The 18,637-nt window shown below is 38.1% G+C and overlaps 1 protein-coding gene across 1 annotated transcript; it reads left to right on the forward strand.

Moving 5' to 3' along the window:
* Positions 1-1,433: 1,433 nt before the first annotated feature.
* On the forward strand, positions 1,434-15,334 carry LOC140928680 (uncharacterized). Its single transcript, XM_073378458.1, has 13 exons — positions 1,434-1,571; positions 1,669-1,713; positions 2,253-2,308; positions 3,626-3,665; positions 4,551-4,644; positions 5,138-5,212; positions 5,763-5,819; positions 6,297-6,435; positions 7,464-7,497; positions 7,659-7,965; positions 12,427-13,404; positions 14,115-14,316; positions 14,626-15,334. Exons 1-13 carry the CDS (start codon positions 1,434-1,436, stop codon positions 14,876-14,878), a joined length of 2,418 nt encoding a protein of 805 aa, XP_073234559.1. The 3' UTR covers positions 14,879-15,334.
* Positions 15,335-18,637: the final 3,303 nt, after the last annotated feature.

Consider the following 18,637-nt stretch of genomic DNA (forward strand, 5'->3'; position numbering starts at 1 on the left):
AGGTTTTCTCTTGTGATGCAAGCCTATTATGAACCAAACCTTGCTCATTTTCCCCAATTCACGGATAAATAACTCTTTAAAATCCCCCTATAAGTCCCCATACAAAGTCGTATTTGTTCGGGCCGGGGTCCCCCCATCAGTGGATGGCCAATGATAGGTTCATGGCGCTGTATAAAAGTTAAAGCAACCCATAGGGTCACCCAGTGTGAAGTGTAAGAGTGCTCAAATTGTGCCCTAAAAGCATATAAGCCAACTCTCCTGGATATGACATCAATCTCCCGGTCTCGCACATGGGTCACCAAATCTCCCGGATAAAATCGAGTTATGAACTTTTCTGCGCTTTAATTGGGCATTTGTCCCATTTTCTCCAAAAATTCAACTTTCTATTATTCATAGTTTGGTTTCTGGGGCATGTTTGCACGTACGTCATCAGTGACAAAGATTATTTTGCCATTACAATCATACAAGTGAATTTTGATGGTCTCTAGCTCATGTAAGACTTCATATAATGTCCTAAGCCTTTCCCATGTGATAAATTAGGGACTCGATCGAATTGTGCTCATCAGGTGGTCGGGGTCAGGGATGGGGGGTTTGGTTGTGTTGATATTCGGGGGGGGGGGGGGGGGTAATGCAAAAGAGTGAGCCCATATTTTAGATTTCTAGAGGTTGGCATCTCTGCAAAAGTAACCTTGCATGTAATAAAATCAGCTGTAAAATGCGACAGAACCTTCTAACTTCTCTTGGCCCCCTACCAAAGTAATTCTCATGACATATGCATCATCAGCATACGAGGGAACTCGAAAACTATAAAGAATGTAAGGTTTTAATATACATGTAAAAGAATTAAAGAAACATAACTTAAGCCAAAGTTTTTTTTAGAAAATTATACATCTGAAAGATGTTTAGACCATATCATACACTAAAACGTTTACCAACTAAACGATCGAAACCCTCAAACGCAATATACATACCCTCTATTGCTTCCCGCGCTGAAGTCACTCTTGGTCTGTTGTCCGCCATCTTGGAATGTTGAGAGCAGTTTATTTGGGCAGCGGAGTTACCGTTCAATAATCTAGGGAGAAAATGATGAGCGGTCACTGGTTTTTTTCCTTGAGTAAACTCAGATCACCAATATATTCATTAAAATAACTTGATATTACTCCATATCAAAATAAAATGTTATGAGCTAAAAATCGTTCTGCCATCCTTGCTGGTTTTGCAAGAAAAATTTCCTTCGGTTTCTATACACTGTTCATTGAAAAAGAATATTGACCACTTTTCAGATTCTCTCTACTTGCAATGTTCTTTTCATGCGCCAGATTCAAACTTTATTTTTGAGTAGGTTTCATCGATGGTCATCCATTGGAATGTCAAATTTAGCTTAGAATTTTTGTGTTTATGCTTGAAAATATTTCGTTTTCAGTGAGATAAAAATGGTAGACAGTATGTGTACATTATCTTCTCTAGAAGTTACTCGAAATCCGTTCGATAGTAACCAAGAAGAACGAGTGAACTGTCCAGGTTTCAGTCCTTCCATGTTCCGTAAGCAAGAAACCCCCGCAAGTCAAAAGGTGAGTATAAATTTAGAATTCCGCGGGATAAATCACTAAGATTTAATCATCGCGTTCTTTTACCTTACATCGATTTTTTTTTATTTAATCTTCACAGAAATCAAGATCTTTTAGATGGTCAATAGATCAGATTTCCCGTTTGGTAAGTTCGCCCACTGATACACTCCAGTTTACCGTCCACTATCCAATCCTTTGCAGATCCGATCCGCGGTTTATATTTACCAGTAAGCTTATTGTTATCATTTAGTTTTAATTCCTCTTGTCCTTTAAGACTTTCAAAGCAATTTAAAGCCTATATCTCACAGACGGTCATTTTTGTAGAAGATCGTACAAATAGCGCGCGGGCTGAGAAACCAGTGGAACCCAGCGCGATTATTACGAGCTGGCACAGGATTGATATTGAAGGCAGCCCTTTCGCTGTAGCTCGCTGCGTGTACATGGCTATCAGTTTCCCGGCCTTCTTCGTCTAGCGAACAGCTGCCTGTTTTGCGGGTTCTATTGTGGGGATGGAGCAATTCTCTCTGATTCTCTCCACTCTCCATTTACCGCCACTCGATCTCCACCGTATTGTCTACATGTAACTCTATCTGATCCCTTGGGAAAGTTGGAACTCGCTGGTTTCGTCCAAGAGCTTTCAGCGTATTTGTTTACGGCCTATTTATTTCAATACTCGTTTTTCAGAATCCAGCTGATATTGATGAATTTCCATGTCAAGAGTATAGCAGCACATTTGAAAGGTTGGTTCTTATAAATTAGTTTTCTCAAGAGCCAATTAAAGCTAGGGATTATTAAAAGAAAGAAAGGCCGGCTTGATTTTTTTTGGACCTCTCATTTTAGCTCTTCCATAGATCAGCATAAAAATCAAAAAAGGTTCTTTCAAGGCTTGTGAGTTTATCTGTCAATTCATGTTAATTAACTGTTATGTTACGTTTTGAGAGGGCTGTGATTAAGGTTGGAACACACGAAGCGAAACAAGTTGCAGCAACACGTCAGGCGACAGATCACTCTGTGTGTGTACAGGTCAGGCAATTAATTGCAGCATCACGTTGCGGTGATCACAGCGACAAATCATTTTGTGTGTACTAGAGAATTTTTTGTGAAAATCTTTGTCTCTGCCACAAAATTTTGTTGCCGCAACAAGTCGAAGGAAATCAAATCAGTCTGAATTTGTGCGACTTGTTGAGGCGACAAAATTCTTTTGCAGAGAAAAAGTTTTCACAAAAATTCTCCAGTGTACACGAGGTGTCTTCTTGCTGGAATGCATTGCCGCACCATGTTGCTGCAACTTGTCGCCTAGTGTGTACCTTTCAGGTTTTAAGTAGATCAGGTCGTCAGGGAAGGTAGCTGGTCATATCCAACAAATCCACCTATATTTGTCATGTTTGACTAATTTTCAAACTGAGAGAAGCTGGCTGATGTTGCAGTAGCAGGCTAAAAGGGCTAGCTGTCAGCTACCAATGGCTGCTCTGGGTGTGCTGCTGGCACTTTGGAACCCTTGGCCTATACCAGGCCATGTTCAATGCTTACTGCAAATGACCCCTTTTTCTTTACCAAATTCCATTTGGTTTTCATTACCTATCCTAGACTCAAAAACTTGAAAACCCTACCCTAGAGAGTAGCACACACCTTTAAAGTCTACATATGGCTGTGCTGCCCCCTCCCTCCCAGGCGTAGCATTTATTTCTTGGAAATGAACCTTAGTATTAAGATATTAAGATACAACAGTAGGGCTGTCATTAAGAGCAGGGGGCTGGGGATTTCCCGGCTACTATGAGTGTGGCCCCCAACTACTTTCACTGGAAAATAGAAGAAAAATAGAACCAAAAGAAATCCCCAGCTGTTTGATTCCCCGCCTACTGGTGCTTGTTGTATTTACCCAGCAACTTGAAATCTTAGTGACCACCCTGCAACAGTATATTGGGACACTTGCCCTGGGAGGGGGAGTCCATTTGTTTTGTTTCCCAAGTGGTCACAATGGATCAGTGGCAGCTAATGAAATATTTTGATGAGTGATAGTTTATATTATTTCCTGATTTTGAATGAATCTCATTTAGGGAAGAGGATGAAATTGAAGCCCAAAGAGCAGTAGATGAGGTAGGTTTACAACAAAAACTTTGTAACATTCACACAGTGCAGTGGAGTTCACATCTTTTAAACCTCCTGGAGAAAAGGGAACTAGCCTGAATAATCTGGAGGTTCAACAAATTCGGAATACAAAGAAATACACTGTTTGACTCACTGATTAAGAGAGGGCATTTTTGGTTAAAATTATCAGGACCTTCGAGAAGCCAACTGGCAAGGGTTTTAGAAATCAAGATTCCACTGTAGTTCCACCAGCATGAAATAACTTCATGCTTCCTGATCTAGCCTGGGAATCATCCACCTCTTCAACATAGGAAAGGTCTTCAGTATTTTGTTCACCAGTCTGAAGTGATCATCCTTTGACACCCAGCAGCAGGTTTAAGAGTGGGTGAAAATTTTTTGCCCCCATTTTTTCCCTGAATCTTTGCTTCCCTTCTGTCCCAATGATGATTCCCAGTTTGACCACCAGTCTGCTGAACTTAAGAACCAGCCCTCCAAGTGAAAGTGTTTGCTTGGTTGCCATTTGGCAACCAATTCTTTTGGTTTTATAGGGAGACTTTTTTACAAATCAAGTCGCCAGCTTCAAAATTTTAGACACCATGGTGACTAAAATGGTCGCAACTTGGAGGGTTGAGAACACACATAAGAAGTGTGACAAAACCACTGGCAAGTCCAACCAGTGTCAACATTACTAGGGTAGCCGGCATAGCAGGCACATGAAGTAATAAGGGTGTAAGAAAAAAGGGGGCACATGAAAAAGACCTGCAAGCTTGCATGCTTCTCCCTTGCATGCCCTGTTCTTTGTTGCTCCCATATAACTTTCAAGCGCCTGCTATGCAAGCTATGTCATAATTTAAATTTCTTGCCAACTTGTCTTTTTCATGTTTCATGTTTCAGTATTTTTCTCAAAGCTCCATTGTCCCATCTCCATGGACACCAAACCATGCTGCAAAACATGTTAAATTTTCCCCACTGCCGCCATCTACTGCCTGTAAGTATGATCCAATGAACAGCCCCACATGAGACATATTCCACTCATTCCATGCATAACTAGAACCAAGTTGTTGTTGTTTGTAACTCTAGACAAACAATGTTTTTGCTCGCCATTTTATTTTGACTCTTCAATGTTGTATTTTTTTTATCACAATATACTGGTTATAAGAAATATAACAAAGATAAGTTGCAGTACTTCTCAGTAGATTGAATACATGTATGTAGGTCCAGCACCCTGTCTCCAGGGTTCTGTTCTAGAAATGCCTAGAAGATGAAATAACATGTGTGTATGGTTTGACAGCGCTTCGTACCTCGCTGTTGTGGCCTTGCTGTGAACTATCAGTAATTATAAAAAAAAAACCCTGCCACTACTGAATGTGAAAAAATTTCTTATCACCTTGTTATTCACTATGTACGTTTTCACATTGTTTAATAATATAAAATTAACACAGTTGAAGCCTATCGCTTTATCTTTCACTTTACTCTGATAGATATTGAAGCCATAAGTTCTGCTGAGTCTTCATATTCATCTCCTAGCTCATCAAGCTGCAAAGTTAAAGTAGATGGTAAGACAACTGATTTTCTCAAATATGCTTTTTGAGTCAAAATTACAGCCAACAGGAGAAGGCAAAACCTAATATTGCCATACCCCCATCCAACCTTTTCTCTCAACGTTACAGTCCTTTTCATTTTCATTATATTTTTTTGTTGTATTTCGAGATCACATGACATTGTTGGGGGAATTTGACATCTCTCTTTGACAGTAAAATTATGTGACTCTGTTTCATATTCCCATGATTATGCTGATGTTTGAAAGAAACAGTTTTCAAACATCACATGTTCTTAAACTTGAAAACAAACTTGGCCATTCACTTTTTTGAACTGTTTTCTGTCTGTTCCTAAGATTAATTTGATGATCATGACATTACAGTCATAAGAAATGTCGGCAATAATTTGCTTCAAAACAAATTTTACTGTCATGTACATCCACAAAAAGAAATGAAAAGAAAGAGTTGTCAAGAACGCTATCATAATGGCAGACTGAATTGCATAATTTAGCAAACATTTACAATGTAGTTCATATTTAAACCTCTTCTTTGTATTTTCCCTTTCAAGCAAGTAGCCAAACAAAGCTATCTCTACCACCAGACTTTGATCTGCAAAGTCATATTGGTAAGTACGCTACGATCTTGACAAATTTTCAAGTTAAAACTAAGAAAAGAAAGCAACCTTCACTTGCTATGGACACTGCTTAAAGCAAGATATTAAAGACAGTCTGTTTGGTACAATTCTGTATCAAAACAGAATTTATTACTAACTGAGTCACTGAGATATCTAAAATAACAAATCTGACAATTATCATAAATGAGACTGGCCATCTTTGCTCAAGATTTTCCATACTTGAAAGTGTTGTAGGTCAAAATAATAAATAAAGTTGGGTTAAAATTTTTAAATTTAGGTTGATTCTCAATTATTCCTTTGTCTCCCAACCCTAATTACTCATGAATTAGGGTAAGGACACCATGAAATATATTTAACTTTGATCAATAAAATGTGTATGGGTATTTTTTCATCAACTAGGGATTCATCAATTTGAGATTGTCAGGAACCGAAATGTTTTAAAATAATATTATCTTTCATGCATTTCAGATCCTACGTATTATAACCAAGATGGCCTTAATGGTAGTAAAGATATGTCAATGTCTTCACTAAGAAGAAAGTTGTTTTCTCAAGCAGGAACTTTAAATCAAACAGAAAAAGCTCAGCTGGAACCATCACCTAACATCAAGTAACTATGACACCTTACTACTGCATACAAGTTTTTATTGGCTTGTAGAGGGAACAAAAGGGTTTGCAGTGATGCAGCTTGCATTATTATTGTTAATTATGATTGATAATTTGCACAGGTGTTCTTTGTCCTGAAAACAACGACATATTTTTCTACTTTTAGTCTGGTCCTGTCCAGAGACCTTAGACTTAAAGGACCTTTCTCAATATGGTGGGTGTTCCAAGCAGTGCAGGCGTTTGCAAAGTTCTGACCCTACTTGGAATTCCAATTTCCTTCTACCTTCTAGCCTGTGTAGCAAGCATTTCTGTTTGGTTTCGGAGCAAACCAAGACCGAGGAACAGGATTTTCTGTTTTGGCCGCATGAGAATTGAAACAAGAGCCAAAAAATGAAAGAGTGGGGAGGGGAAGGAACGAAACCCTACCTCACCTTTCTTCTCCAACCCCTCCCTGCTCTTTTACTCATGCCATTTTTCTCATTCCTTGTTCTTCACTCCAAAACTGAATGGAAATGCTCATTATGCAGGCTAATTTCTTTCAAGCGACCCTTGTAAAATTGTGATTTTACAAGACCAAGCAGTTAGCAGATTTTAGAAAATTTTGGTAATTTTGGTTGCCGCATTCAGCTTTTGACGTTTTTCGTGCAGTTTCTTCCTTTTTCTTCTTCATTTTGCTGTTTTCAGATCCCCCTTACATCCTCCCCACCCTTAAACCAAGTTAGCCAATGGCCCAGTCAATTCCAAGCATACCCATCCCTCCCATGTTTATTTTTTCTCTTTTGCCATGTCTTATGGTAATTTTTTTGGCAGTACTAACCTGCAGTCGGAGGTCAGTTTTTCTTCTGAAGGAGAAGGGGGCAAGTGTTTCCTTTCCTCCCCTTCCCATTCATTTACAGTTTTCCGAAGAAAAAATGAAAAATGACTAAAAATACCTAGCGAGGGGTATAAGCGCTCTGAGTCATATTTGTAATGGCAAGAGTAGAAAATTAATCCTAACTATTTTAAGTTATGTAAAACTCCTCTGTTTTTCAGATCCATCCTCAAAAGTCCCAAAACTCCTATTTTGGTGAGTTAAAACCTGATATAATATTTTTACTTTACAGAGAAAAGTACTCTAGTTAATTTAATTACTTACTTATTTAAATATCAGATGATGATTTCCTTCGATTATTAAAAAGTGGAAATCAACTTTCTGACTTTCAACTTCCGGTTTGAACTGTACTTTAGATAACGTCAAGCCCGGTGTCTGAACAGTCCACACCAAAGCACACCAAACACAGACACTCGACTACCAGTACTATGTCAAGTCCGAATATCTCACCTATCAAGCCAGTAATGTCTGTCCCGGAGACTCCTACCTCCGTTAGACGTCCTCGTTTATCCAGGCACAGTTTCAGTCCCATGGAGTGCTCAGCGAATGTACTGGAATCATCTGGGATTGAAGTTATTGGGGACGCACTCCCGGATCTGTCTCCAATAAAAGGGCCTGAAGAAACAAGCATTGGTCGAGTTCAGAAAATGGACATCGACAACGGTAAGTTTCGTAATTTAAAGAAAATTTTGGGTCCAAATGTTGGCATGCATGCATCGTTTGGGAGCACGTGGAGCAGTGGAGAATCGCGTGCGCGGGAATCAATTTATGCGTTGTGTAATGAGCATATAGTGTCTTGGTGAATAAGGGAGTCTGGGAAAGACAACAATGTCACGCTTGAATTCCACACAGAGTGAGTGCTCTTTTGAAATGGCGTCCTTGATATTATTCTCTTTGCAAACATTCCAAATCGTCCTCAAGAGAAATTGCTTTCTTTTCAGTGACTTTTAAAAACATCGTAGAAACCTGGGCATATTTCAAGGAAATATTTTTAAAAGCAGTTTCACGAGGCTCATGGTTAAGTACATCGCGCATTTAAAATGTCGGAAAGTCTGAAAGTCGAGTCGCCACATTCCGCAGGTAGAAATTTTGATTCTGTAATTTACACTTTCGAGTTTGATTTGACGAAATTTAGTGTACACGTGAACTTCAGATTTCCAAATGTTGTTACCAACGGTCCATTGACAATACTGCAACATACATTGACCTGGTGAACTCCAGCGGGAGATCATCGGTAATGAGGGTGAGAAGGGTGAACACAGAAATTGGGAGGCTGCAATCTCTCTTTTTTAGAAGACCAATCCTTTGGGATGGCCTCTATAACGAAACAAGGACTCAAGATGATGTAGCTAGAGTTAAGGTAGCCTTTCATGTAAAGAAATGCAATCTGGAACAAATTAGTTTTATGAAGGGAACTTGTGTAGATTTAAATATAAATTTAGATGATTTCTTTTATTATTAATTTTTAATTTTTAACCTATGATGCTGTGAGGATAATGATAATTTTAGTATTACTTATATAGTTGTAATCATCTGTTGTATTGTAACTTTTATTTGTGTTCAGTTGTAGAAATTGTGTTAATCGTAACCCACATGAGGAGACACAAAGGGCTTGCACTGTAAGTATCCCGGAAGGCTCCATACAATTCCTTATAATTTTGTTATAAGGAATTGTATGGAGCCTTCCAGGAGACTTTTCTTCATTAGCTTAGGCGCGGCGGATTTTGTCACGTATGATCAGCGCGAGGTGTTTTTCCCGACACCCTTCTGTCAGGAAAATGTCATCATATGAAAGCAAACCAGACACGATCGCGTCGGCAGGCCGAAGCCGGCAAAAATAAAAGGCTTTTCTTCTTCCAGTTTTGTTTCGATGTGGTCAAAATAAATCAGGTTTGTAGGTTGTAAGTAATAAAATATTGTCTTATTCAGTTCTCAAGGACCTTTAGAAAACGAGATAATTGACTAGAGAAAGAAGCGTGAAAACGCTTTTCTGGAAGAAAATATATTTTAATTCTCGCAGCAATTTTGCGAAATCGCGAAGCGCACTATATTCAGTTTCTTCCAAAGCCGTCATGATTAAGCAGTGTAATGCCATCACAACTAAAAATGAATTTAGTTTGTATCGCAAAAGCCGCGAAAATAGAGATGAAACAAAAAATGGATCGGAAAAATTAATAAAATCACCAAAAAACCGTCTCGCGGGAGCTTTGTCAAACAAACCGTTGGTTTATTTAACCTAACCTGGAAAAGGAGACGTCTGCACGCAGAATTCATTTCATACTACATGTAGTTGTGATTTCGGGAACGGACCTCGGGAGCCTCATTGCCGTAATATCTTCTACATTGCAGAAACTACAGCAGAATCGCCCTGCTCGCGTGCTAACTTTCCGTTCCAATTATGACTATACAGTACCAGTGAATTGTTTCGAAATTTAAAGGGGCGAAATTTATTTCCATCAGCGCGTAGTTAGCTAGTTAAGTAATAATAATGCACAGCACTGTAAATAACACGGTTCTAGAATATCTGACGGCTTCGCGTTTTGTTCGTCGCTGCATGCGATTTAATCGCTTATAACCTAACAGAAAATGCATGAATACAAACAAGCTCGCTGTTCCACAACCCCGCACTCAATTTTAAAAGAGAAGCCTTTCTTATAACGGAAGAGTGTTGTAGAACAGCTTGTCTCTGAAGGTGCGGCAATAATTTTTTAAAGGAAAATTAAAAAACCTTAATTTAGATATATGTATCTTTACACAAGGCCTAAATGTGAAGCAGGTTTTTTATTGTTATATCGTTATTATTTTAGTTTTTATCTGGTTATATTTCTATACTTGAATGTAAATATACCTAAGGGAAATACCGTGTATTACCTTACCTTACCTCTGTGATGTGTGTAAATTTGTCTTTTGCTATGATTTTAGACAATACGACTTCTCCTGACTATCAATTGTGCGTCAAAATAATGTATCAAGCGCCCGATAAAGAAATTGTCTAAGTGCCACGGTGTAGCACTTTATGACGAAGTTTTAACTGGAAAACTTGTTGCCATCTCATGATGTACACCTGTATGGTTTATGTTTGTAAGCTCTACCTAAAATAATCACTGGGTTACACTGCACTCATGGGTGTGCCACCTAAAGTGCAGCCTTTGTTTGTTAGCTCTGCCTAAAGAATCACTGGGTTACACTGCACCCATGGGTGTGCCACCTAAAGTGCAGCCTATGTTTGTTAGCTCTACCTAAAGAATCACTGGGTTACACTGCACCCATGGGTGTGCCACCTAAAGTGCAGCCTATGTTTGTTAGCTCTACCTAAAGAATCACTGGGTTACACTGCACCCATGGGTGTGCCACCTAAAGTGCAGCCTATGTTTGTTAGCTCTACCTAAAGAATCACTGGGTTACACTGCACCCATGGGTGTGCCACCTAAAGTGCAGCCTATGTTTGTTAGCTCTACCTAAAAAATCACTGGTTTACACTGCACTCTGTGACGGACGTTTGCCTCGCGCTCTCTTCAGAGACAAAAAAGCTATAGTCTGTTTGGCCAAAAATCAAGCTTTTTTCCCCCTAAAAATTTGACACCATATTGGGCCCCGAAAGACGTTAGTAGTTCCTCCACAATAGAAGAGTGTTTTGCTAGAGGTTAGAAACATTTGGCTTACATGAGTTTCAATATAAGGGTGCAAAAACTTGTCAGCATAATTATAGCACACAAACATTGTCATCAAACTCCTGGCATGTAGCCTGAATAAGCCAAGAAAATATAAATAAAGCATATAACCAGAAATATTCGTCAAATGGTCTCGTTAAGTAAATTATACTTCACTTTGCGAAAGAAATTTATCTCTTGTATCCGTGTTACGCATCGAAAAAGCGAGGTAACAGAGGTAATACCCACGGGTTTCACGAATTCCAATTCCACGATTTTTCGCCGAGTAACAAATTTAAAACTTCAATTCTTACCTTACAGTTGTCGGTTCATTTACCTTACATTCGCCAACACTAGTAAACATGGACAAAACGATGAAATCCGGCACTCTTCTTTCAGAAGTAGCAAACCGCATGAGGTAAAATCCACCGATATGCGCTGCATTCTCACCACAAATATAAACATTTGTCGTGGAGAAAATACGACGAGGAGGAAAAAATGCCAGATCTTCGCCTCGGCAATGTATTCTAGCTACCAAGCCGGTGTATCTCCAGAAGGTGGACTCGAAGTGGGACAAACCTTGTGATTTTTTCAGGAGCGCTTTGCGCGCAAACTAATTTATTCTGGCGCGAAATGAAGATTAAGAAAATGTATCTGAAATCTAATACACGACAAGAAAATTTTCGCACTTTCGAGGAGCGCGACATATTAAATGGGATTAAGTCGGATTAGCTGCCAGCGGAGAAAACATCCCTGCGTGGGTTTGTACTTCCAGTAAAAAGCCTCTGTGTCCTCTCATGGTAGTATTGTAAATTGTGTTTCTAATGTATTTGTCATTTAAGGTCCACATCAGCCTTTGGCTGCCAACTTTTGACCTTTCAATAAAGTATGTATGTGTACTGTCGACTCCCGATAACTTGAATCTTCTATGGAAATTGAAAAAATTCAAGTTATCGGGGGTTCAAAGCAAATGGTCGGAGGGGGGAGTGAAGTTATCGTGCATGCTTCGCTTCAAGGGCAGCAAGATATATATCGATATTTTGAAAGATATATATAGATATTTTGAAAAAGGAATTTAGCAACAAATCTTGATTATATACAGGTATGGACACTCAATTTGAGCTGGAGTGACAAAAAAGTACAGACAAAGAAGACACGGTTATTTTGAAATACAAAATATTCAATGTTTTGGACTTCAGTATACTGTTTTTTTTTTCCGAGGGTAGAGTTATATAGAAATGTTCTGAAGGGAAACAAAAATTACTTCAAGTTAGCGGCAGGTTCAAGTTTATTCCAAGGGTAAAATTACAGTAAATGCATGAGGAAATACAGCAGAAATTGACTTTGGTTGGAGTTAGCGTGACGTTTGAGTTAGCGAAGGTTCAAGTTATCGGGAGTCGACTACAGCTATATGGTTGCTAGTCTCTGAGAACTTATGAATGATTAAAATTCATACTTTCTTTTCCTGGTACAGAAGACAATGTTAATAACTCCCTTGATGATGGAGGTCCACTTGAAGTATCATCCCTGTCTGTGAAGGATGATAACAGAGATGAAAAAGGGGAACAAGAGGCTGATTATGATGATGACAATGACAAGGGTGATGATGGTGATGATGATGATGATGATGAAATGCCACCGAAGATCACTATGGAAGACTTAGCTGATGATTTAGACTCAACCAATGAAAGCAATGCTAATCAAAGTGCAGATTCTCCTGGAATGGAGTTTGTAGAGTTAACTCCAAGGGTAAAATCAGATTCTGAAAAAATTGAAAGAGCTTCTGATGACAAAAGGAAAGAAGAAAAATTTGATCATCCTACTTCTACAAAGAAAGCAGATGTAAAGATGGAAGATAATGACTCACACATCAGTGATGAGCACAGTAATAACACACACTATAGAAATGGATATTTAAGATCAAAAATAGATACACTCAATAGTTATCATGCACCATCCACTTCCAGCCAAAGAAGCTGGCAAATGAGAGACTACAGTACAACAGAAAGCCATAAATATAGTCACCTCAATGAACTTGACGAGGATGTGATCATGATGCGTGCAAAAGCTGCACTAAGAAGAGCCAATAGATATTCACCACCAATAGGCAAAAGGGGCTACTCCTTTGATCCACAGAGTCTGTCACTCTCAGATTTGAGTTTAAATGCACCATCTGCATGGGAACCAGTCCGCATGTCAACGCCTTTAGTTCCACAAACTTCTGCATCCACAGACTATAGAAACCATTCAAATCATCACAGTCACTATGGTTACAAATCACTTAGTAGCTCTCATCGGCATGACTTTGCTGATGCTACGTATTTTGAGGAATCAGGACTTGGAAGGAGTGGTGGTGAAATGGCATCTCGTCGTCATCACTATTTTGGAAGGAAATTGTCCCCTACTATGGAAGATATAACTTGGCAAAGAAAACCTCATGGAAGTGCAGAAGGTACAGTGTTTATTCCTGTTTCATTTTGCATTGGCTACAATTTGTATTTATAGATGAATTCATCATTCTTTAATCTTAATGCGAAACAAAGAACTCGTCCAATCTTTGTCTCTTTTTCGAACTAAAGAACGCCGACATGATGTTTTGCATCTGTTATTTCTTGAAAATTAGGGGAAAATAGCGAAAAAAATACAGGGCAATGTTTTTCTACTGCATCAAAGGTCACATACAAAAATTCAGGCAATTCTGGCTAGAATAGAAAAATTGACATAAGGCGATTATTTATTCAGCTCTTTTTTGTTGAAAGGTTTAGAAGCTTCTGTTTCATATAGCATCTTTCTGTTCAGATTATTAAAGAATGGGTCATCATAATCCTCCTTTCTTGTACACTTTGATGACCACCCTAGCCTACATTGCAGATGTAATCTAACTCTAGTTAGTAATATCTGCGAAGCAGCACTGATATCTCTGGTTTGAGCCCCCAACAGACTCAATGAACTACCAGAAGTGCGTTTTAAGTTTCCCTTCAACCTGATTGGCAACTAGACAAGTGCATCTTCAACAGGCCAATCATGGCACGTACTCAAATCCTGGTACACAGCTGGGGGCCCAGGAAAAGGATTTTTTTTCACAGACAGATCTAACCAGAAGTTTAGTTCCATCTGTGACAAAGCAATGACCACCATTAATACCTTTATTTGTTTTTACAGGGAAGTATCCATTTTCTCATCCTTGGAGGAAGCCAAGTTCCCCTTTGTATGACAGTGGCTGGAAGTTCTCTCAAACTCATCCCATGAGTTATGTAGAATGGAAAGCTCTCTACTGGAGGCCTCCAAAGGAGCCTGTACTGTGGAGAAATAACCACACTCATCATCACACAGACCCATACTCTTATGAGCCAAACTTCAAAAGGTATGTAATTTTTAGACCTAAGTGACAATCTTATTGTTAATACCCAACAGCCATTTGGGTGAGGAAATAAAGGCCAGGGGTGCACGGAAAACAGCCCCAAATGACCTTTGATTAGCTGAGAGATTCACTTATCCAAATTTTCTGATAAGTAGGCATATTAAGTGGGTAAATTTTAGAGAAAACATATGAGCTTTTCATCAGACAAACAAAACTGTGGACATTATACATGGTTGTCCGTAGGGTGGGTTCCTATAACTTTCATATTTTAATATAACTATAGATCATCATTTGTTTAAAATTTTCTTACAGGGTGTCCTGGCCACCAAGACCTCTCTCATCAAAACTTACCTATGGTTCACGACCATTGTCTCCCCCTGTGGCTTTCCCACCAGCAAAGGTTCCCAGGGCGGTTTCAGGGGGGTATGCATCAAAGATTGCTTTACCCTCCTATCAAAACAGCAGTGATAGTGGGTATTCAGATTGGCAACGGAGTGCTAGCCGATGGGAAAACACAGGAAGAAGTCAGTACAGTTCTCTAGGATATGACTTCAGATTCTACTAGAGATCAAGCTTCATCATCTTAGAAGGATTTCTTCATTCATCTTCATTGTGATAAGAGAGAAAAGTTATCTCTAACACTGGAAGAGGATTCTTGATAAATCATAGCCCTAGACCGGTGGGGCTACTCCCTACTTAAAGGGGCAGGATACTTGCCTTTTATGATATAAACACCAATGAAATAGCAGTTGAGCTTTCATGCGAAAACATGATATCTTCACACATGAAAATAACATGTTTTCATCACATGTGAAAAGATCACCATTGCTATGGCTACATAATAAATCGTGCCTTTCACAGCAAAAAGCTATTAACGTGAAATGGTTTGGTGTTTCATTGGTGCTTATATAATAAACAGAACATTACATGGTCATTTGGAGATACGAGATTTCTCTTCTTGTGGTGAAATATTATTCACCACTCAAAGAGAAATATTATGTTGTATCTTTGCATGGCCATGTAATATCCTCTATTTCATGTAAGGGTGTAAATTGCAGACTTTGGTTGACTCACTTACACTGTAGTGTGTTTGGAGTGGCCATATTAGGCATCATATAGGGCTGTTTATGGTGAAGTTATGAAACCAGAGCAGGAGAATATTCAATGACAACTTTGTAAAAGCAATTTTAAATCAAAAAAGGTGTACATGTTTTTTTTTTAATAGTGCTTGTCCGTTTTAGATGGGTATCATTATGGATCAAATTAAGATTGAGCCATGCCCAGATGGTCTTGTTTTGAAGTTTAATTCTAATTTTCCTATAAGTGCCTGCCCTTTTGTGAGGGAGTCCTCTCCCAGGGTCCTAGACTGAAAACGCCATTTAACAGAATGTACCCAGACTGGTTGCTGCATGATGATGCAGGGTCACCCTTTCATGAAACTCTTGGACTACTAGACAGGTAAATGCAGTTAGTCTGATAACTTCATAATTATGAGAACTCTAGGAATCCAAATGTTCCCCAAAACAAAGGAGCTTGTTGTGTCATAAGCAAACAAATTTGTCAGACTCCTTCAAAAAATTTATGCTCTTCTCAGTGGTAGAAAATATTTCATAAAAAAGAAAAGAAACTTGTGCTGCATCAAAATAGTGATGGTCATTTGGAATGATATGGAGAAACACTATCAGTTTAGTTGTTTTTCACATTGTTTCTTCATTAAGTGTTTTAGTTTTTTCTATTTTTACCATATATTTTATATTTTAAGGTTGTTAACACTTTTCTATAAGATGTTGCAGGAAATTAAGTGTGTAAATAGTTAGCATACGTCTAGAAGAACTATTGCCTATTTGTAAGCAGATACAGCATAACTACTGTGTCAATAGGAGAAAGAATATTAAGCGTTTAAACCCTTAGCGCTAGTATTAGCATGTATATTCTCCAAACTATTCATACATTTCTTTTGGTGCTGATGACATGAATTTGTTTAACAATCAAGACCTTTTTCATACGTTGATGATTTTCATTAAAGGTTGGTTACTGTTAGGGATTTAAGGTTTAGGCAAAGAACAACCAATCGGAATGTTTACAGTTCAGTATCCACTGTATTCCCCAAGAATAAACTGTTAACAATTCTTTTTTTTTTTAATCAGTTAAGAGGGAGAGCTGTCACTCAAGACTTATGAAAGTGAGTGACCAGAACAGAAAATGGGGAATTTGTGTTTTCTCCCCAGTTTCCTTTGGTTCCTTGTTCACTTATAATATGATTGCCCACACAAAAATCCTAAGGGTACGCTAACAGTTTACATGGGAAATACTGGTACATGATATATTTATTTTGCTAAGTTTGGTATTTTCACTTGTCAAAATTTTGATTGGAGCTTGCTTGAGATGACACATATTTTATGACGCTTTTATTAATAACTTAGAATCAATGACTTATTATTTTATGAAGTACATCCATATTCTCGTAAGAACATTCTCTTTGCCACTACTGACATCATTTTACAATCAATTTTTACAATAATAGTCTTGTACTTACTTAATAATACTTCCCTAAGTATTATTATTTTCGCTTAAAAAGTTCAATTTATTGTTAAACTGTAAATATGTTTTTAATTGTCATATATTTATATGGGTGTTTTGAGCTTATGGAGTTATTGAATTATTGATCCTATCATTAACCATTATTTACATCAGTATTATTAGCAACAAGGCAAGGACATGCAAATGCAAAATACAACGAACACACAGCATTGTGTACATTTCACCCATGCTCACAATGTATAAAGCAGCACAATAAATTAATGACTTACGCATCACAAACAAAATCCTTGATTTATACATTCCTGTGCCTAAGTTATTGTGTTGCTATGTTGCTAATGCAAACCACACCTTGCTATGAAGATTTTACTGTACACTTTTTCATATGCAAAGTAAATTATTAAACAGATTCAAACTATAATGACATTGTACAAATATTATATTGAAACTGGACAGGTTCCCAAAAGATCTATTTTGAAACATTTGATTCAAATTATTTCATGGTAGAGGTAAAATTAATATGCTACACTTGTATAACTATACAAAGTTTGTAATAAAGTACGTTCGTCTTTTGATGGTTTAATTTATTTACCAGTTTCCCCAATATTCATTTTGAATTTTAAAGACTATTTCCGAGCTAGGACGTGAAGACTTTCTTTTTTTTCTTTTCCTGAACTTTGATTTAGTCAATTAGAATTCAACTCCAGAAAAATTTGCCAGCATTTGACAAATTGAAAAAGATATCAGCACAAAGTTTGAAGCAGTGCAAATTCACTTTTGAAGTGATGTTTTTGTAGTCAGTCTCCGTCATTGTTGCTTACACTCCAAAATGATATAGTTAGCGTAGGAAAGGTTGTGCAACATGCTACACCAGTTTCAGGTCCCTCGATCTGTTATCCTAGACAGCGTAAAGCCATCAGAGGCAATTTACCAAGTGGTAAAGTCCTAAGGCTTTTACTTGTCTCAGATTTGCGCAGTGTTTATCATCATTAACTGGTGAAAAGCACGTGCTTTGAGAGCAAAACTTAGACACCTACCGATTCATGATACTTAAAGCATAACAAAACATATAGACACACAAAAACACAAATATAACGTGAATCTAAAGTCACGTTGAGACATTAGAAGTTCATTGCGGAATCTACGAAGGATCAGATCAGATCGAGTTTGTGAAATTTCGAAGAAACGCATGTCGTCTTTTAATTCGATTCTACGCCGAGTTGCTATACTATAACTGACCATAACTCAGTAAACTCTAATGTTTCAACTTGACCTGTAGTATTAACGCAAACCAAACATAACTGACCACAGTAAGACAACACTGTCAGAACGCAACACAACAAAGGCATCGGCGTGCTGTTTTTGTCTTCATCTCAAACCAATGTTTGATCCGATAAGGAAAATAATGACTACTTCACTTGCCTCGGTAACAAAACAACCACAGTCAAAGACACAAGCAAAGATAGGTAATAAAGAATCAGTACAAAGTCCTTGCTCATCACTGACCAAGGTCTCAGACTTAAACTAAATGAGTAACGGAAAGTTGTGGACTCATTCATCATGGAGGAAAGTATCTTTTGTGGCAGGCGTAATCTGGCCGCGGGGAGACTGGATCGAATGGATTTTTCAGACCCGCGTACATGAATAGAGCTTAAAAATCGCAGAACGAAATTCTCCCCCATATATTCTCCAAAAATAAGCACCCCGGAAAGCTTCACTCTACAATTTGAAAATTTCCATTTTTTTTTTCATCATTCCTCTGTTTAGATTAGTGTTCAAAAAAGTG

Source organism: Porites lutea, chromosome 2 (genome assembly GCF_958299795.1).
Source record: "Porites lutea chromosome 2, jaPorLute2.1, whole genome shotgun sequence".
NCBI lineage: Eukaryota > Metazoa > Cnidaria > Anthozoa > Scleractinia > Poritidae > Porites > Porites lutea.

Coding starts and splice junctions, on each gene's coding strand:
- LOC140928680 (XM_073378458.1), top strand. CDS start 1,434: ATGGTAGACAGTATGTGTACATTATCTTCTCTAGAAGTTACTCGAAAT. Junction 3,666..4,550: donor CCCAAAGAGCAGTAGATGAG/GTAGGTTTACAA, acceptor TTCATGTTTCAG/TATTTTTCTCAAAGCTCCAT. Junction 4,645..5,137: donor ACTGCCGCCATCTACTGCCT/GTAAGTATGATC, acceptor TTACTCTGATAG/ATATTGAAGCCATAAGTTCT.